The 22,047-nt window shown below is 35.2% G+C and overlaps 1 protein-coding gene across 5 annotated transcripts in view; it reads left to right on the forward strand.

Moving 5' to 3' along the window:
* Positions 1-19,071, forward strand: part of LRRC49 (leucine rich repeat containing 49) — a 40,599-nt gene extending 21,528 nt beyond the window's left edge. For 4 of the 5 annotated variants that reach the window (XM_051629022.1, XM_051629023.1, XM_051629024.1 and 1 more), the window contains 7 exons: positions 4,990-5,073; positions 8,925-9,076; positions 10,094-10,331; positions 11,580-11,765; positions 15,643-15,752; positions 16,419-16,572; positions 17,968-19,071. In XM_051629022.1, coding sequence (XP_051484982.1) covers positions 4,990-5,073; positions 8,925-9,076; positions 10,094-10,331; positions 11,580-11,765; positions 15,643-15,752; positions 16,419-16,572; positions 17,968-18,174 — 1,131 coding nt within the window. In that variant the 3' untranslated portion in view covers positions 18,175-19,071. The remainder of the gene's footprint in view (positions 1-4,989; positions 5,074-8,924; positions 9,077-10,093; positions 10,332-11,579; positions 11,766-15,642; positions 15,753-16,418; positions 16,573-17,967) is intronic. The other variant, XM_051629021.1, reaches the window with a different exon arrangement.
* The last annotated feature ends 2,976 nt before the right edge of the window (positions 19,072-22,047 follow it).

Here is a 22,047-nt window from a genome sequence, read left to right on the forward strand (position 1 = left end):
ATAGCTACTAAATAGCTGTTTGGTCATAGGTATTCTATGGATTTTTTTATTTTTTTGAATTTATACTGACTTCTTTGAATTGAATACTTGCTAATTGCTTTGCTTTTAAAGATCGTTTTCTCAGTAGTATTTGAGAAACTTGAGTTACATAAAGAAAATGTCTCTCTCGCTGCTTCTCAAGGGGAGATGCATCCTGGTAGAACTCTTAGTCCTATGAGATCTCTCTGAGGGGAAAAAAAAACAACTACTAGAAATGGAAAGCCATGGGAAGAACTTAATCTGGGTTCACACCTTGTTAAACATCAGAGAATCAACAAGACAATCCATAGAAAACCAGGCTTCACCAGTTATGCTTCTCATAAATCTACTTGTAACAACAATGTGTTTTGTGTTCCTCTTATTTGCCTTCTGGTTTTTGAGGCTTGAGAACTTTTTTAACATTTTCTCCATGTACAGGTTGTTTTAGGTTGTCTCTAATAAAAACTGTTACCCAGATAGTTGTATAACTTAAACTGGGATCTTAAGAAAAATAATAAACATTGTGAGATTCATTATAAAATTAGAGAGTTGGCAATTCCATATCCAGCTCTTCTGCCTAGTAATACAACATGCTATTGCTGTCAGCTGTAAGGGTGAATGTAACTTGTTGAGGGAATGGAAGTACAATATTTTGTATGTGCTTTTTCTCACTTTTATTAGTATACCTAAACTCTAATTACATCTACAGGATCTTTTCTTCATTAGTCTGAAGAGTCCAGACCATTTGAACTTACACATTGCTTTGTCTTGTAAAGAACTGATAGTTGGACCTGGATGTTGGTTCTTTCTAACTAGGAATTCTTCACTAACCTGTTCAGAAACTCTTCTGCTTTAGAACTGAATTTTACACAATTATTACTTCTGCTTTTAACTTTTTTTTTTACTAGCTGGCTTCACTGTGACAAGAAAATTATTTCAAGACAGAGTAAAATCTGAGGGATATTTCCTAAAGTTTGTTAGAGACTTTTTCATATTTGTTTTCCAGAAGACATATGCTCCTTGGTACCAGGCCTTTTCTATAGGATTTGCTGGAGAAAGGGAACCTCGGAGCAAAAGTCTTGGTGGTACCTGCCTCTGCCTTAGGGGACTATTCAGAAGCTGCCATGAAAATCAAATACTCTGCACTTGGAATAAAACTTCTGCTTTGTAGTTGTTCTGATACCTTTTTAAGTCAGGGCAGATTTGCCTTTTTATAAGGGATTGCATCACATTATGACAGCTTTTAAACCCCGCCCGTTGAGGAAGCTGATGTTTTCTTAGGCCATCTCATTCCTAAGCCATTTTTTAATATAAGATTTAAGCTCTTAAACCATTGAGGCATGGACTCATGGCACTGAAATCAGTGGAGGTTGGTCACCTGTTACAAGTTTTACTGTAAGACTGTAAATACTTATTCACTGTCTACACTAAGACATAAATTACTTTATATCTGAAACAACAACTCAGTGGAAGCCTTTTACATTCTCAAACTTTGGATCAATCTAGAGGCTTAAAGAGTGGGGAGGAGGCTGAGTGGCAGTGGCTAGACAGATTTCTGTGTGTCACCTTGTTAACCTTCAGTAACTGACAGTGACACCTTTAGTCCACCTTAGTTGGGAGGTCATGTGGCTTGATTTATGGCTCAAAGAAATAGGCTAATGTGGAGTGTGTTACACTCAGATTAGGCTCAGGTTGCATATATAGACACTTGCGTTGTTTGGTTCACATACTGTAATGCTTTTTTTTTTTTTCTGGGAGTTGAAGCTTTTTGAATACTTTTTGTGGTTTGAACTTTTGAAAAAGTGGACCTTTTCAGTGATGTTTACAGTTTAGTTGTGACTTAACTTTTTTCTTCCAGTCTTTCATAACAGCAAGCAGATGCTGTCTGCAGATGCAATAGAATATTAAAATATGAATGAAATGTGTACACATTCCTTGCTAAGAAATTATTTACCCAGGAATAAATAAACTTTCTCGGAATAATTTAAGTGTATATATTCTATCTGTGCATGTAGGTATAATGGGTATGTACATATATTTTTAATGTGCTGTCTTTCCTAAATTGAAAGACAAGCGGCAGCTTTTTAACAGTAAAGCTTTGCTGCTTTTCATTGAGGTTTTATAGATTTTGGATGCTTAAAGTAAGAGAGCTGTGTTTGGTTTTGATTATTTGCTTAGATACATCTCTGCTGATCAGGGGGCAGGTTGTACTGCTTTATCCAGAATTGAATTAACTTTTGATTCTATCACCACTATGGTATGTTCTGGTGATTTTAGGGAAGGATCTCTTATTTCTTCTTTCTTTCCCTTGAAAATAAGATACTTTAAGAACTGATAGAGACATTCTTGTGGGCTGTAATCCTCTCTCTTAAACCAGGTCTTGTGAAAATATACTAAATACTAAAAGTAAAAAAAAAAAGAGATACAGCTTATTGTCAAGTATCACACAAAAGAACGGTTTGTCAAAAGTTTGGTACATGTTGTTTTCCTTGGCTTTATTTCCACTAGAGTCCACCCCTACATTCTTAATTCATTCTTGTGTAAAAATCAGTCTTTGTGGTATTAATTAGAAAAAGCAGTCTGCCTTCTGCAGGTATGAGTGAGCTGGATTTTGTGTGGTTTGTCTCCTGCATTGAGTTTCTTTATGCTTTGAAAGCTGAAACGTGTATTCCAGGCCATTCTTCATTTTTTTTTTGGTTGTTTTCCATTACCCACATTAGTTGATACCAAGTATACTATAGTTGTTTCTAAGGTACAGTAAAATTATTTGAGTATTTTTAAGGTAGGTATACTATGAAAATGAAATACTGCATTTCTTGTGTGCTATCGTAGCCATGTTTTTTCCTCTTTTGAGTTAAATAGTGTAATCTGTTGAAAAATAACTTGTTTGAATGATAGCAAAGAGGCAGTGAGGAAGAATATGTGCATTTCACTGCACTCTCTTTAGGATCCTTTTCAGGTCTGGCTGAATGTTACCCATTTGAAAGACTGATGATAGATAAAATGACAGGTTTGGCCAAAGTCTGTGGCGTTACGGTGTCGTTGGTGCTCGTGTAGCAGCAGGGGGAGCGCTCAGCATGCCAGAGCCACACACCCCTGGGGACAGCCTTCATGAGCCTTAGTAGTCTTGTGTGCTGCTGTTGCTTCGCACTGAGAGTAGAAACCTGCAGCCTGAACACCTCAATGCAGAAAGTGCTGCTTCTTTAGAAAGTATATTCCTCTCCCTTTTAGCTTTTAGGGTTTTTTTGGTGAAGATTGCTTCTTAGCCACTTAGTACCTTTTTAGATGGGAAGTGGAGAGCTAAGAAATTGAGGAGATCTCAATATCCAAGAGGACATCCAGGTCCTTCTGTTATGATCTGACACTCTGACCTTTTGGAAAAACATCTCCTCTTGTTCCACCAAGTGTTGGTTTAAGGACCAAAGTAGGTTCTGGACAATAGCAGCTGAATGAGGGAGAACAAAGAAAACGGAGGTAGAATTTCAAAAGAGCGAGAGCTGAAAGAGGAGTGACAGTAAAAGTGAATTGTGACAAGGTTATTAAGGGCTTTGTTTTATAACAGTGTTCAAGAGAAATTACTGCATACAGTTGGGTTAGGGGCACTCTTGCCAAAGCCTCATGTCTTCATCTGCATGAAGGTATTCCTTTTATTTTTTTATATGCATATTAGGTTGAAGTCTTAGAGAAACAGTTTGGAAGTCTGTTGAGTAATCCCACTTCAGATTGATGTAAAAATCCATGGTAGGTCAAGGGGCTTCAGGTGGGCTTTACACAGATACAAGTATGTTTGCTATGTGAACCTAACTTCTAATGCTTTGGAACTGAGTTTCTTAAAAATGTAACAGTGATGCTAAGTGTAAATTTCCTGTTTTATCTTCCAGTCAACATTCACCCATGGGCTTAGGGATTTACAGTGTTCTTTCAACATAGCATGTTTTATTTATACAGAAATTTTGACATATGTGTCTTCAAGGCCTATGATGTTTTCTGTTCATTTTTGTTTGTTAATTTTCTTAGTGCATAACTTTCTGGAAAGTGAAAGTGAAAAGGTTAGGACAGGAGCTTTTTATTTTGAAGGAAATCAAAACACTTTCTGTATATTCTGGGAAGATACTTTAATAGAAACGCCCAAATGACATGTGAAGTAAATCAAAATAAGTTAAAGTATGCTTCCAAAATATTTGTGTTGGAAGAACTCTATGCTTTTCACTTCATACTGAATGTTTCTTTTGTTTCTTGGAAAATATATGTTCTAAAAATACTGTGCTGTGAGAATGTTTAGACTTCTATAAACAGGGAGCATTCAACCTAACATGGGTCTGCTGCAGTATTAAATTGCTGTACTAGGAAAATTGAGCATCTTCACTAAGATTGTTTTCATTATTTAGGAATCAATTACTTTATTCTTGAAGTTTCTTGAATAGGTGATAAGATTGGTGACAAAATAATGTACTACAGTTGGTTTTGAAAATACTCTTAAGTTCTGTTGCTAATTGAGAGGAGTAAGCCCCTGGAAAGAGTTTATAGTGATAAAATTCAATCTTATTTTATTATTTGAGCATAAATAGAATGAGCTCATTTACTCTGTCTTTTTTTGCAAGAAAGTCTTCCTGGTTGCAAAAACTACTGCAAAGATATAATGCACCATTATATTTTCAAATGTTCTTTTTCACTGTCATACTCACCATTGTGCCTTATGCTTTTTCAAAGACCTTCACAAATAGTGGTATTAAATAGCTTCATCTTCAGTATTTCCATCTGAGTAGATATGTATCTTCTGTATTTATTTGTAATTAACAGTATTACTTTAATGTTTAGAAACATTAAAATGTTAAAAATCCCACAGTTGTATAAAAATTTAAACTTGCTTTTCAAATACCAATACAAGAATCTATTAACTTATCAGTAATACTTTTCAGAACCTGATTAATTTCTCCTATTATGAGGTGCTTTTTTCTTTTTTCCATCCAGGAAGAAGAAAGACGTATGGCATCTGTTGCAGCAAGGAAAGAGGAAGAAAGGAAGCGTGAAAGCCATAAACAGGCCTTGCTTAAGGTATTTTCTATGGCTGTTCTAAGCCTACTGCATACCAGTTTTCAGCAATATTCTATATCCTAATAGATTTTGCTGTAGTTCTTACCTATCCCAATACACCTCAATCTCTGTGAACTTTTTTTACAGCCTAAGCAGTGCACTCCTCAGCTGAAATTCTCCACAGTCTACTATGCAAGTTATACTTTAGCAAAAAACCCCCAGTTCGAATGCATGACTGTGACACATGTAAAAGGATGGCAAGCTTCATTTTCACAAATCCAGAGATAAAAATAAACCAGACTAAAGTAAAGTGATTTCAAATTCCTTGAACTTGGTCTCCCCCATTTCAGGTGAGTGTTCCAACTGCTGCCATGCAGGGCGTTTGGAAGTAGTTTTTTCTTCATTCCTTCCTGTTGCAGTTCTTCCTTTTTGTAGCAAGAACTAAGCAGCCATCAGAGCAGCAGCTAGCCTGCAGCTGTCTCTTTTTTTCAGAAGAATGCTTATCTACCAGGCCACCTGGCCTAGTTAATGCTTATATACTTGAGATGGAATAGCTCTAACAGGGGAGACTGAGATGCACTCCAGAATGCTCTTGTGGGACTGGTGACTAAATGTCCTGTGTTGCTAATAGGAGACCAAAGTTCAAGGATCTAAAAGTATCTGCATTCCATTTGTTGCATGAGTATTGCCATTTGTCTCCAAAGCAAGACCAAAGCTTTTCCTTTGGAGAAAAAAGAAATTCCTAAAACTTGTCATCCAGTAATGGCTATACAAAAAGCTTTTTCATTTTAGTAGAGAAACAAACAAAAAAATATTCAGGTATCCATATTGTTAAGTTGCCTAGGTAAAATCGTATTTCATTAAGGGGATTTAACTGAAAGTAGTTGCAGGAGGCTGTAAGAAGTGTAGCAAATGTATGTAACTGAAAACAAGACACAAACAGAATATTGACAGTATATTAAAAGATGTTTTAAGTACATTAAAAAAATCCCAAGGATCTAAATATATGAACAGGGAAAAAAATTATTTCCATGTCTGGTGCCTAAGTGTATGTTTGTATAATGTGTATTTTGATTTTCTGTGTGAAACAAAACAAAAAGCCTAATATAACAAAAGATACTTTTTTTAAGCAGTGTTGTGGGGGTTTTTTGTGTGTGGATTGTTTGTTGTTTTTTTTCCTGTAAGGTATTGATGTATTTAAAGTCTCTTTAGGTTTAGAGTTTTGGTGCCAGTTCTTAGTAACATATAAAAAAGAGAAACTAGTAAATAATATTGACACATAGTTATGTTTTATGCTGTTGAAAAGCTAACTGTCTCTGGACTGGAAAAAAAGTATATATTTGTCTTGATGGCTTAGATTTCTGAGTGCATTTTGGTAGTGGAAACCTGCCTTAGAAGAAAAAAAATGAATGTTTAAAGTCATTGTTATTCAGACTTCAACATTATATTGTAGATTTTATAATCTAATTGAGGTTTCTTTCATATCTTCAAATAATTAAGTGGCATAAGAGCCAAATGCCAATGTCTTTTGCAAGATTCAGTGATTTTTTTTCTTTCCTTTGTAAATATGTTATTGTTATGATTCTGATTTTTTTCTGCTCAGCACATTTTAATTTAAAGGAAGAAATCTAATAATAAAATGTACAGTGAAAGAAGTTGTAAACTATAGTAAACAAAACTGAGGGAAGTAATTAGTGAATCATATTCTGCAATTTTTGTTGTCACTTTTGTCCAAACTTCCTTGTAACTATATGCAGTATACATGAAATTACAAACATTCAGTAGCAAACAGTTGCTGTTTTCTTGTATTGACTGCATCAAGCAAGTTAATTCCAGCAATGTAATCTTTTCTTTTTCCCTTGCTGATACTTGTCTACCTTAAGAGCAGAGTCACTTCATCTGTCTTATTCCAGACTATTTTTTATTGCTTAAAAACCCACTCCTCTGGGAAAGTTCAAGATGTACTTTGAAATGTACAGAGAACATAATTACTTTCCAGCAGAGGCTGAACTTAATGTTTACTGGAACAAGAAATAGATACTGCTAGCAGAATCTTCACTCTTCTAAAATTTGCTTATTGTAAAATGAAGGGGCTGAAATAAAACTTTGTGGTTTGTCTTGATTTTTCTTCCCAGCCATAGCCTCTCTTAAAACAGAAATGTAAATGATCAGTTTTAAGACAAAGCCTTTCTGACCTTCAGGATTTTTGGTACAGCCTTCTAAATACTAATCAGTATTGTGTTGTTTTCTTGTATCTTAATCAGCCTGAACAAAAGAGAGATGGGAACAATGTAATTATGTTTAAAATCGCAATATTAAACTGGCTTTTAAAGCTGGTGAGAAACTGATAAAGGTGGTTAGCTTAGACTCAAAGGAGATATTTTTTAACAGGGATTTACCTTGTCTGAGATCCTTTGAGACCAAATTTGAGATAATTGCAACTTGAAGCTAAAGAGTACTTGATGTTTAAATCAAACATTTCATGCCATTGAAGTAGAATATTCATTAGTAGAACTGAAGAGTATGCAACTTTTATCCTGCCCCTGTTTATGGGTGAAATTAATGACAAATGCACAAGGCTGCCTATGAACTGCTGTTTATACTATACAAGGCAAATTAAGGTTTGCACTTTCCTCCCCTCCATTCTAAAATATCAGGGCTTCTGTATTCCAGTTCCAATAGTGACCATTTGAAGTATGAGACAAATTAAAGCATTCTTACAACATCACAGTTTTTTAATACTTCCTAAGAGTGGGAAGCTTTAAATTAAGGTTCTACTTTGTATGGACTCGAATGCTACATTTCTATAGCAGTATCAATTTAGAGTATGATATTATAAACCAATAAATTGTTGACTCTGTTTTCTCCATGTTTTCTGGGTGTTAATTGATTTTTATATAAAGCTGTTCTATAATATTTATCTCTCAGAAATTTTAAGCCACTGCTTGGGTTTCACTGGGAGTAGTGTAGCAGTGAGATGGCTGGCTCCAGAGAGTTATATCTGTTTCAGAAAAACTAAATTAAGTAAAACAAACAATGAATTTACCCTTTGTTATTTAGGTTGTGCAGTTTTCAATTGATGAAAGTTCAGCTTCCAGTTCAGAGCTCTTGCAAAGCCACTTGTTATTGAACCTTTTGAAGTATGCCAAAGTGGAAATATTAAATCATATCTACCTATACTGTAGAACAGTAACCTGTATATAGAATTGTATGTAATTGACAGTCTTTGCATGGCTGTACCAGAACAAGTACTTAATAGATTTTTGAAATACTGGTTTATTGTCCAGACCTGTGTAAAACATAAAAACTACTTTAAAAAACTGTTGCAAAATATTTGAACTTATATCTGTTGAAGTCCTGGTGTTTAGCATGAAGGTAATTTCACTTTCTGTTTTTATAAAATTCACTTTTTCCTTTTTTCAGAAGATAACTTTCTTTCCTTCCAGAGTATGTTGCAGTTACTGCCAAGACTTAGAGCGGTTACACAGTTGCCTCAGCTCAAGTGCTGGAGTCACTCTGTCAGCCTGGAGGAAAGTACAGTCTGCCCTGTTTTGTGTGAGAACTATTACAAGCAGCTGCAGACTGTCAAAATGAAACTTTTGTGGTTATCCAAACTAAGTAGATTAACTTCATTCTTTCAGAATTTGTGGATTTATTACGTTACTTCTCTTTTTTCTGTTATTTTGTGAAATCATGGGTGGCTGGCAGTTGTACGAAAGAGCACTAGAAAGATGCATTGGTTTTCATGCATAACCACCAACCAGTACTATCATTTCTTCAATTTATAACATGTAAAGGGTTTTGATGAAGCAACACATTTATTTCAGAAAAATAAGTGTGTAATAACTTATGATTTTTACATCTTGTTTTAGGAAAAGAAGCGATTAACAATTTCTAATATTGCTCGTCAGTGGGAGATACAGCAGAATCGAATAGCTCTTGTGGCTTCTTTAAACCAAGATAAAGATAATGAGCCCTGTCAGATCAATGGCAGTGCTGCATATGTATTTCCTGAAGAAAGCAGGTATTTTATTGGGAAATGCTTGTTGTTCATGTCTTATATTCCAGGTGACTACTTCTCACCTCTGAGATCGCACTGTATTTCATTATCAAAAGTAATATATCCAGATCGATCTTGAAAAAGCTGTTTTATTTTGTGATTATACTGTTGGCCAGTAGTAATAAATAATATATATTAAATAAGTACTGTAACAGCACCTCCTTGACTAAAGAAGTGCAAGCTAAATTACGTTGTGATTTTGCTAATTAAAGGAGGACTTGATGTTTGAAAGGAGTGTTCAACATGAATTCTTGAGCCTTCTTTAGGCTATTAATTTCCGTGGGAGCTTGGATTGTTGCCTTCATCTGAAATGAACAGAATGAGGATGTGTGAGCAAGACAAACGTTTGTAACTTCTTGGTGTGTATCAGGAGGTTTCATAATCTGTGTGTTGAGTTGGTGTTCTTAGTTTGAACAGCAGCAGCTCTTACTGTGATGTTTCAGCAACAGCAATTATTTCGCTTAGTCTTATTCCTGAGAATTTTTTTAATTTTTTATTTTATCAACTGTCTGTTCTTAGAGTGATTAATCATGTAATAACTTTTACATTTCATATAGCAAACAATGTGAAGGTGGCTTTGCTTGAATAAATACATTGTTTGAAGTTGTTTTTAGATACCTAAAGCAACACAACGTTACGTTAGTACTTAGTTCAAATTATTAAGCAGATTATTAAATATGAGTGAGTTCTTTATTTAAATTCTTCCACACCCCTAGACCTCCACCTCACTGTCCAACTCAAGTATACCCAAAGCCTTTCTGCCAAAGAAGTAGAACATTTGCAGTGTTACCTGATGGAAAAAGGATTTTCCAGCCCTTAATGTTTTTGAACCAGGTTGAGTACTGCAAATAAATTAATGCTGAGAAATAGTCTCATTTGACAGCTGGGTTTGGGTAACAGAAAGGACTATAATTCAACAGAATGATAGTAGTATCTCAAAATAATCTTGTTTATATCACTGCATTTTTATTCTCCCTACAGGTCTCTTGATACGATACTGAGCAGTGCAGTACAAGGCCTGTCTGTTCTTGAGTCTCATTTAGTGGAAGTGGAAGGGGATACTCTCTGCTTGTATGGTGCTGGAGCACTGGAGTGCCTGGATCGAAACTGGAGTGTTCAAACAGCTGGGACTATTGTCACAATCTCCTTTGTGTTCATAGAATTTGATGAAATTGTTCGAGTGTTAACAAAACTGAAGATAAAATTTCCTAATTTTGTGGTAAGAATGCCTCGGATTTCAACTGTGTGAACAGCTATGGAGTATGTGTTGTCCGTTAGAACCTTAACGTGCCGTAGTCACCCTTGAGTGTTTTCATGTGAATAGACATGTTTGTGAATTATGTATCTGCTTGGTGTTACCCTATAATACTAACTTTAACTTGATACTTGTCAAAAATCAATACTTTAATTTAGATTCTCCCATAGGATAGTATTTTCTTTTTAGACTGGTTTATTTTTCTTAATTCCTTTCATCTAGCTGATTCTTTTTAAATTGCGAAACCAATGTGTAAATACAGTACTGCTATTCTACAGTACTGTTGTTGATCTGTGATATCAGGAAACACTCACTTGTGTTGTGAGTTCAGTGATCAAATAGCTGATAGGATAAAAAGAGAGGTAAAATTCAAAGGGAATAGCTAGTGAAATTAGTATAGCTTTTGGAATTCCTCAATTCCTGATAAAGCGAAACGTCCCTTTAATACTACACGTTGTTTTTTTTTGCCTTGGACATGTAAATAAGTAATTTTGAAGAAAATAGTAAAATAGTGATGATGTAAGCAAGTGGTTATTCAGATGATATACCTCTTGAGCTCTCTGCATCTTTTTAAGGTTTTGAGTATAACAGAGTTTAATGGTTTAATTGAGACAAATACAGTTGTGAGGGACTTAAGACCAATTTATTTATCTCAGTGGCACAATTGTTTCATTATGGTGGGAAACATTTGTAGGAGATAGCAGAATCTCAGCTAAATTACTATCTTTACCATAATTTTTATTTCCTTCCCTCAGTAATGCTACTGTGTAGCCAAACAGACCATGCTCTTGGCAGCACTAGCCTGGGGCATGGTTCAGAGAAACAACAGGCTATGCCAGCCTGCTCTGGCCAAAAAAGCAGAATATTTAACAACATATATTGTACTTCTTTTTATATGTTGATGTTATAGTTGCTTAACTTGCAGGTTTAAAATAAATATTTTGTGTAGTATCACTACTTTTTATAACATAGAAAATACTGATGCTGTTACTGAAAGGTTTCTAAATTGCTTAGGGGATTGTAATGGTGACATTTTCAAATATATAATACACCAATTGGTTGATACATTGTGTTTTGCCACGGAGACCTTAAATGAAGTGAATTTTTTGCTTCATCAGCCCTAAAGAGTGTTTGAGTCTCACAGACTAGGAATAATTGTGTTTCCTCTTCATTGTTTCCTTATTTAATTTATTGTGGTTTGTTTTGCTTAAGCACCTGAAGTTTAAGGAGACAAATCTTGTGGCACTGCAGCAGTTCAATGCACTAGCCCAGATGCATCACATTGAACAGTTGACAGTTGATCCTCAGGGAAATCCGGTTGTCAACTTTACTTTATGGAAATACTATGTTCTCTTTAGACTGAACCATTTTAATCTACAGCAGATAAATGGAATAAAGGTAGGACAGTGTTGCTTCCTTCTTACTGTTAGTCTTACAAGATAAATTACTGTTGTCTTTAAAAAAGCAGATGTTGCTAAGAACATGAGCAGAAACCTGTTGGTGTCCTTTCAATACTAGGTACAAAAAAAATTTTCAGTAGACTTCACCATATAATTTCTTTGGCTGTGCCTTTAAGTCCAACTGCTCTGTGTTACAAATAACAAAGTTCATGAGATTCTCAGTTGCCATTAAAATGTTGTTTTGTCTCAGATGTTTGCAGTTGCAAATGACAGTCCAAGTCTATACCTGAGTGGTTGGGATCTGCCTGAAGAGATGACTTTTTTTTTCTTTCTGCATGTGTGCTTCAAAAATAAAAATTAAAAAATCAAGCACAATATAACCTGATCTCAAGAAGCACTTCTTTATGATGTTCAAAAGGATCGCAGTGGATAATTGTGCAAAAATGTGTGGTTGGCAGTTTACTTAGTAATTTATGCATTATTATTATATTTGTCAATGTTACAAAATATAGCTAAAATAGCATTTATTTTAAGCATGTTACATGAAAAGTCTGACAAATGGATTTTTTTCTTCTTCAGCTTCCTATGTACAAAATCGTTAGTGTGTTGTTTGCTGAGTGTATGTTTTATGAGTAAATAAGTAGAAAGTTAGAACACTAATATTGCTATTCTTTGTACTATTTATTCCCCATTACCTCAATGGAAAGTAAATTTATTCATGCATTTAAAATGGTTGTTTTATAAAATGGTTTTTTTTATACTTGAGCTTTGATCATAAAGGAAGTGAGAATAATTATTATCTATCACAATATTTGAATGTGCATTAGATTTTAAATACCAAATTAGTCTAAGACGTGTTATAGAAGTTAATAAGAGCAAAAATAATGTGTAAGCATTAGATCTGATATTTTAGTTTGGTTGTCATCATCAACATAGGATTTGTGTTATTTGTTGTCTTATAAAACCATGGGATGAATGTTGTGGTTTACTTGGTTTTAGTTTGGTAAAATGTGCAGTAGTTTCACAGAAGAGCAGGAGTGGGTTAAAGAGCTTACCTAACTTAACTGTCAGAGACAGGAGGAAGAAAAAGATGAAGGATGAAGACACATGGAAGCTCAGGATCATGAAAAGAAAAACAGAAAATTATAGTCAATGATCCCATGAGAACTTTAAAATTACCTTGAATTTAGTACTTGACAAAAAATGTCCATCAAAGTGACTTTTTTGCCTTTTTAAAAAAAATCAAGTTGAACATGGGCTTAAAGTTTATTTTTTTACTGCATCATATTTGCAAAATGAACAGCTATGATTTATCTACTATTTTGTTTTAATCTAAATCTTACCAGTTTGGTCTTAATGAAGCAAGAAAGGAAAGAAAGAATATAACACAATTATTTAAGTAGACCTTTTGTTACGATCTCGAGGTCAGCAAATTCAATCTTTAATTTTATAGTGTTTGGAGATGAACTTAGTAATTGATTTACATGTAGCATAGCATGCTTTTTACGTAGGACACCTATCAAATCTCAAGTACATATGCCTGAAGAATATGTTTGTCCTTAAACTTTTTCAGCCAGACAATACTGTATGAAGATGTGCACACAGGATTTTTCTCCTGGTGTCATTAGTAATTTGAGGAGTATCATAGGTAAGCAGAAGAGATAGAGCTCAGATCACTGTTTTTCATTAGTCTACAGCAGAAGTCATGGTATCCAGCTTTGCAGATAATATATTACCTTTTATTTTAAAATCAGTAATAGAAAATCCAGTTTCAATGTGAAGGATACAAGCCCCTGAAGTGTGCTCTTGGACATTAAGTCAGCCCTAAAGAATAGTTTCAGATGACAGAAAAGGAAATGTGCATATACTGCTGTTCTGATTATCATTTCTGTGCAGTGTTGGTGAAGACTATTGTGTTGCCGGCTCTGGAGTACATATAGTCAGGAAGTAAAAGCAATATATACTAACTCTCTTATACTAACTCTCTCTTATTTTGACAGCATCATAAGAGAATGCTTTATAGGAAGAGAGACCTTAGAGAGTTGCATAACTCCAGCACTTTTAAAATTGTAAAAGGAAACTTTTTTTTTCTTCCCATCCTCTCCTTCCATTCTGGGGATGTTCCAGACTAGATGCTGAATGTTAGTCTGTCCTTAACAATTTTGTTCCCTTGTCAAATCATTATATTTACTGTAAAGAAGCCAATTCTCTTCATTGAGATGCACTGTTTGACGTTTTTCCCAGTGATAGCAATAACAGCTTAATTAAGAGATGTCAAAATTTGAAGTTACTAAACTTTACATAATGCTTTATTTAAATCACGTGTACTGAACTGGTGCCTGTTTTCTCTGCTTGGCAAGAAGGAGGCATAACAGACTTGCACTTTTGTGGTATTACCATTATAATCTTTTTTGTGTTTAATGGAGCAACCAATGGGAGTAAGAGACAGAACATGAGTTTCTGTGAACTAGAGAGTGCATTTGGTGCTGCTGTCTCCAACCTGGTCCTTATGCATCTCTTAACTTAAGTAAAGAAATTAAAATAACTTATTTATCCAGCAGATATTTCTGCTCACAGTGGTCTTTGTTTCCCTGGTTGCCTTTCTTACTCTGTTAGCAGTGTTTAGCAAGGTCATCTACTCTTAGGCTACCAAGACTAATTTAAGTGAAAATGAGCAAGTCTAAACACATTGAAAATGGAATTAACTTTACATTTCTAATTTTCTAACCTTTTTTACTCTAGTGAATTTCTTCCTGCATTCTGCTGTTGCAGTATACATTAAACAAGAATATAATAAAATTCTGTTAATTTGGATCAAAATTTAATTTTATTAACACATTTGAATGATACAGAACACAAATATTGTCTGGAAGTACTTAGTAAATATTGTGAGTATTGAAGTTTGTTTAATAATGTTTTGCTTTTTAAAAATGAGATAAACAATTAAATTTGATCCAGAAGATTAAGAAGTTACTGAGTGTATTTCATTGTCCTGTGTTACCCAGGTCAGATTTAGATATTCATAAAGATTTCTCTTCACTTACTGGAAAGCTAGAAGCCTGGAAAATCTGCCAGCAAACTCTTGGCAGCTGAAGTCAGTTCATGGTCTGGTCATCAGGGCAGGAGAAATGCAGGCCATGGTCCCTAAAGATTGCAAGTCCAGACAAACAAAAAACAGTAACAACAACCACCAAAAAATAAACCCCTTCCACCTTCTTTGTAAAAAATTGAAATGTGTAAATTTAATACTGAAAATTTTTCAACCATCGAAAATCAGTTTAAAGAGACATCTGTAGCTGAATGTTAACACAATATTTTGTATGATATTTAGAGAAGTATAATGGATGAACACTTTTTTTTGGGGGGTGGTGCTGAAAAATGCAGAGAACAACCTTTTTCTTCTGTTTTTTCTTTCACCTCTCTAAGGTCTCTCTTTCTAGAAAGCATTCTCTATGATGCTGTCAAAATAAGACACTGTAAATTATCCTTTTCACATGTGAGTACCTAGAACCTTTTCATTTCTCCAACATAATTTGATCAGTTTTCCACAAGACCTTCTGTAAGTGCATGCAGTATGGAGCAGAATCAGTATGTCTGGCCTTCATGAAGGCTATCATGAAGCACAGGGTGGCAGTTGTCTACATTAAAGGTTCTAGAATTACAGGAAATAAGGACAAGTACCTCGTTTGGTTTCTTTTAGAGTACATTTAAAGTGCCAGTAAAAGCCAGTCTACATTTTGAAGATCTGCTTGCAACAGATCCGTATGCAGTGTTCTGTACAACAAATTTCAGTTACTTCTCAACGTACATATATAATATAAATGTGCCAATTTTGAGCCTTAATTGTTTTTTCTTTTCTCCCCCTTCCCTCACAGGTCACAGAAAACGATCTTGTCATAGCAGAAAGGCTCTTTGGCATTCTGGCATACGTAGCATCTTCTGAGCTGCCGCCTTATCGCGTGCTGTCGTTATTTGGAGAATCTAGGTAATGCAGGGAATGGAGCTGGAATTTGTCCAAGACATAGTGTTTCATTCATGTTGTGATAAATTCTTTCTGGGTAAAAGGATAAAAATGTCACAAGTAACATCTAACAGAAGTTATATTCTCTGCTTATTGCAGAAATATTAGCATCTTCTGATTCGTGTAGCCAGAGGTTTTCACAGAAGCTGTGTGAAGTTTGCAGAGTAAGATTAAAAGGCAGGTGCCCACAAATGTACTGCCTGTTTTGTTTTTTTTTTCAATTGTACTGGTATTGATGAAGATCTATGGACTTTTACAATGAACGCTGACTTTTTAGTGGGTATTGTGACAGTGAACAGATTTAAGTGTTGGTGCTGCAAGAAAAAAAGGATGCTTAACCTATTTTTAATCTTCTATAGATATATACTTAATAACAGTTTAAGCTGCAAGACTTCTTCCGTAGGGGATGATCTGTGATATAGGTCAAAAAGTGAATTGTATAGAAGCAAATTAAAGGAGGAATATCTAGAGTAATATGTATTTTGAGTAACTTGAAGATGCAATAAACTTGAAAGCTCAAAGTACATGTTCAAAGGGAGAAAATAAAAAAAAAATCACTAGAAACATCTGCACTTCAATAAAAACTTTCCAATACTTTAAACTGTAAATCTCTTTATTAAAATTTCACAGGAGGAAGCAATTCCATTATCTGCTGGAGGGGAAGGCAAAGAAATCTGGGATTGTGAGTGAGGAAGGTAGTGATTACAGAAGAATTGGAGGGGAAAGCACAACTCGAGCAGCGCTGAATTATACGACAAAGGAATTATATCTGGAAAAGCTTGAGGTAAGTATGTTACTGCAAAATACTTTCATCATGAGTTCTGGCTTCCCCAGTTTGTCCTCCCATGTACGCTCTCCCCTTATTAATTATGTGGAAATACCTAAATCCTCCAGTGCAAGAAATTAAATTCAAGTTCAGTAAACAATGGGTACAGTTACTGCGTTGTGGTTTTTTTTTCTCAGATCCATAGCATAAGAGACAGTGACTGCATGTATGAAGAGATTCAATGAAAATTTTTTGTTTCAAAAGCTGTGATAGTAGCTTTTAAAACTGTGATTGGCATTGATTCAGTGGGGTAAAGCACTGGGGCATTCCTCTTGTCCTTTACCATGGAACAAGAATTATAGTAAAATAAGCTTGGTATTTTTACAGTCCATTAAATGTATGCATTTATGCCTCTGTGCAGCATTTCACACCTTGTCCTTTGTTACAGCATGATGTTGTATGTGGCAGCAGAGATATTACAGGATGTCACAAGAATAGAGTAAGATAGGCAAAAAAGACTGATTCCAGTTCCCCATCAGCAGTAAACTAACAAAATAAATATGATTGAATAAGTTGATGGAACAACTGGGAAGTATTTTCTCTGCTTTATCACTCAGTTAAGAAAACTTTTGTTTTAATGGTCTGAAGCATGACCTAACATTTTAACAGTGCCATAAATCAGCCTAGTTAGCTATTTAGCACCAGTCTAACCTGTTGTTCAAAGCTTATTATGGCATTTCATAGAAACTCTATAGAAAGAGGGGTTAATACCATTTGAGTGACTAAAATCCAGAGCTAGTAGCTGCACAAAATGCAATATTTTTTCTATTATTTTTTTAGAGATTGGGGTTCCTTCAGTAGCTAATGTAGTACATGTTGGGAACCATGCACTTGCTGGAGTCCATCAGGGATCCAGTGGAAACGATGCATGCAGATATATTTTTCCTGTGAGAATATGCCTAGTTCTTGTTAGGGCAGGTAGATTCCCACATACTTTCCAACTCTTGTGCTGTAATCATGAAAAGCTGGAAAGGGAAGTGAGAGAAGGAAGGAAAATAGTATGGTGCTGAATTTCTGTAGATTTCCAGTGTTCTACCAGAAGGCAAAAAAAAAAATAAAATCATAATGCTGTTAGAAGATAGTTACATGACTGCTTGAATGTGGATTTCAGATACATTAATAAACATAATACGAATATTAGGAGTATAGTAAGAATCTTTGGCCACACAGAAGAAGCTTGACTTAGACGCTGAGCTGTGCATCTTAAAACCACCAGGAAAAAGCATGCAATGGTCTCTTTGCCTGCTAATTGTTCTTTGATTCAGTACATATTTGTGGTTGTTTTCTGGGTTTGGTCTTGTTTAGCATTTTCTTCCTTTGTCTTACACAATGTGTAATGGTTCTCCCATGCAGGAAATGAAGGAAAGAAAAACATTTTGCCAGACATACGTCGAGAACTTGGTGAAAGAAGCAGCTGACATCAATATGAAAAATGAGTCGTTGCAGAAGCTCTGGCCTCAAATGTTCATTGAGCTTGTCAGAGACGCAGTGATAGAAATACGCAATAAAAATTCCTACATGAAACTCTGCTTGCAGCGGATCACTGATCAAAAACAGTAGACCCAAGGCTTGTTGTCTTGCAGGCTTTTGGTTTCAGTATTCTATGATGTTTTGCAAACTGAAAACAATAGAATATAAAATTACTATCCCTGTGGCATGCTTCACACCCCCCCCCAAAGGGATGCTTTGAAATCTTCATTAACTCTTGATGATTTTGAAAAAAAAAGGTTACTTGCATAGTGCTTTAATGATGCTTCCTTGGTAAACTGATGAGACAGCAAAGGAGTAACTGGGTGATTGTCATGTTTTACTAAATTCTTAATGATTTTTTTTCTGCTACCCTTGCCTCTGTAGTGCTGCGTACTGATTTTTTTTAAAGGACAGATTTACACTCTGCTTGCCTTACTTTTTATTGAACACTATTCAGTTGTCACCTTTTTGACCGTTTGCTGCTGTTTAAAAAAAAAAATCAAGAATAGTAGCCAATTTTTTAATGAGCAAAAGCTAATAAATTATTTTTACACCCTGAACTCGATGAAGACGTATTATTGCTGTTTAATTTGTGAGATCATATAAGAGGTTTTCCTATCAATGTCATTAAAGTGCCCAGTATATCAACATATGAGCCTAATTCTCAGCTGAACAAATTGCCTAAACTTGATTTCAAGTGTTTTTATTTAATTTAATTTGTATTATTTTGTATTAATTATTATAGGTAAAATATAAATTCAAGTTGTACTCACTTGAGCTTTATTTTTGTGCTCTTAAAATATGTTCATTTTCTTTCTTGATGACATAATTACTAGATTTAGAGGTTTGGCAAGGTCAAAATGAGCTAAAATGGATGCATTACATTTGGGAAGAAAACTGATGACTACTATTCAGTTGTAATTTGTGACTGCGTGAAAATTTCATGTTTGTTATCAATAAAAATAAATTCTTCACTTTTGCCCTTCACAGATACTGTAAAGAAGTACTGTGTGCAAAGAAAAGATTTCTTCTAAATACTGCATGAAGAGATGAGGCACAACTTGCTGTGAAGGGTAGAAAAACCACATTCCATAGTACAACAACTTCAGCTGTAAGCATCTTGCCAGTTCTGCCCAGAAATAAAGGATTTAGGAGCTGCTAGAAGGTCCGGCTGATTCCCATGGCTAGTGTTCATGTGCAGGTAGAAAGTTGTGCCATATTAATTTTATAGTTCCAATGTATCTTAACTAACTCAGAACCTTTGTGTCTTTTTACTGAATTCAAACTTATTTTACTTAAGCTCATTTATAGAAATGTTCCTAACTAAAGAAAACCTTCTGGAAGGGTTTCTGGGGCTCAAAACTAGGTTGTTGTTCAACTTCAGGGGGACAAGACTCTGGCAAAGCAGAGGTGTGAATCATAGAGTCATGGAGTGGTTTGGGTTGGAAGGGAACTTAAAGCTCATCTAGTTCCAAGCCTCCTGCATGGGCAGGGGCACCTGCTAGACTATGTTGCTTACAGCCCCATTTTGGAAATTTCTGTGCCCTGAAAATATCCTTGAATGAGTAGCAGGAGTCAAGGGGTTGTTGGTATTTTGGAATATACCATCCACTTGCATTCAGGTCAAGCTGGTGCATCTAACTTTTCAGAATCCATTTTCAGAGAATGTTACAGGTTAACAATGACGTGTGTAGTGTTAGACCTAAGTTTCACTTTGGTGTATGTTTTATGTGATCTTTTAAAGCATACTTGCAGGTAGTTGCTTTGCAGTCTTCACAGAATTTAATGGAGATTAAGTTTCTTAAATTCTAAGGAAATGTTAGAAGTGCTGAAGGAACTGTTCCAGCAGTTGATAGAATTTAATAGTAACAATCACCCCTCCAGGCTTTCTGAGTTGCTTCATGACATTTATAGTAAGATTAGTGTATTTGATAGGATTTCTTTTTTCTCTGCATTGGAAAATGGCATTGTCAGGTTTTATGGTGCATTTTATTAAGGGAACAAATGTGAGAAAAGGGGAGTTTACGTTTTATCAAAAGTCAGTATAGAAATGATCATGCAAAAGGTTTCAGGAACCATCAGTTTATCTACATTATTTCTGTACAAAGGGGGTAGGTGGAACAATTCCAGCTTCTGCAAGGGGACAGAAACCTTAGCAGCTGTGTCCAAGTGCAGAACTCTCCTGATGATGTAGCAGGAGCAGATGGGCCCCTTTTGAATCAGATTCAGCAGCAATAAAAAACTAAAAGTTTTAAGAAGGATGGATTGGTCTAGAGGAACAGGAAGTTCTCCATGGGAAAAGCCAGAGAAAAGCCAAAAATTCTGATACTTGGGCTTTAGAAACATGATCCTGATTGGAGGCTTTAAGTTACGGTCTTGAAAAATCTAAATTAAATGAATCGGAGGCTTTTAAGAGCAAGTTGTAGAAACATCTCCTTAAAATGCTCTGTATTCCCAGGGGTCTGTGAATGCTGCCAGTTTGGACTTTTTTCACTCACAGCAGCTGTTTCGTAACAGGATTGCTAAATGGCTGAAGGGAGGGTAGCTAAGCAGCTATTATGAATGAAGAAGAGTAATGTTGGGCTGCATGCTTTTTTCACAGGAGCAAACCAGTAGGAGCAAAAAAGTCTCAGGTTTTTACTAAATCTTTTCAGGAAACAAGTGAATGATAGACTAAAATTATGTAGGGCCTAAGAGTACATAACATTTTAAGCAGCCAGATAATCTTAATATTGTTAGCATGCTATAGATTGATGTGTTTATCAAAACTATTGGTCAGTTCATACAAATTTGTAGGATACATTGCTGTAGTTGCTTATTAAGGAGTTTCTGACTACCTAAAAAATTGGCAATGGTGTAAGCAGCCCATTCTTAGACATTCTGAAACTGAAGTACTACATATATATACTTCCTGTGGTTACAGGTATAAATTGAGGAGTTAAAATAGCCATTGACTTTTGGAGCTGGGAACCTTTTCACAAAATATTTTAGGCTGAACGTAGAGGGGGGTTTTGTGTTTCAAAAGCCTTCAAATGTGGCATAATCCATAATTTGTATATTGTTAATATTTTATTGATATTTCATCCAAAATGGATTCTTGTGATCCCCTCATGCAGCCTGGATTTCTGCACAAGGCAGGAGCTATCATTTAAAAAATACCATGTTAGCTAGATATCATCTTAAGGGTTAAAAAGATGTTGTTTTGGCTTTCAAGTCCTTTTTGAGAGCTTTTTTCCCTTGATTTTTTTGTTGATTTGTACAATGTCTTCATTTTCTGAGACAAACTTCCTGTATGTCCAGACGTGGGCAGATAATGAAGTATCTCTTTTTCAGTTTAGCCATATCATGCATGAAGGCCCCATTATGTCATGCAGAGTCACTGTTGGTCATGCAACTGAAATTCGATCCTCAGTAAGGAGGTTGAAGACGAGCTGTATTTCATAAACTCCTTTTGACATAGGGTCTGAAAAAGTAATAGAGCCACAGATCTGCCTCCACAGTGGAATGGAGAGGTGATTCACTTGATGCAAACCAAAAGCTGAATCCTGTCAGTTATGAGGAAAAAAACAGTGCTGGGAAAAGGTTTTAACTGGGCATTATAAAGTAAGTAAAACCATTCCGTTTCCTGGGACCAAGTGTCACATCTGAACCTGGAAATAGCTGAAAACTTCGCTTTCTGGTCTGTGTAGATCAGTGACACCAAAGTAAAATACCTTTTCCCAATACTACAAATGAATTAAAAAATAATTTTTAAAAGGTTAACCTATTAAAAGGCTGGCCATCTACAGATTGTTAGGTTATTGTGCAAACAGTAGCAAGGCCACGAGCTATGTACACATTCTGTAAATTCAGGACAAGTTAACTTTTTTCTTAATTAGAGCTGTAGGCTGTGAAGGTGACCAATACTGATGCTTTCAGTTGCTATTCTTTATCATAGTGATACATCAAAATTAAATGCTTTTT

This window comes from Apus apus, chromosome 10, assembly GCF_020740795.1.
Source record: "Apus apus isolate bApuApu2 chromosome 10, bApuApu2.pri.cur, whole genome shotgun sequence".
Classification (NCBI taxonomy): Eukaryota; Metazoa; Chordata; class Aves; order Apodiformes; family Apodidae; genus Apus; species Apus apus.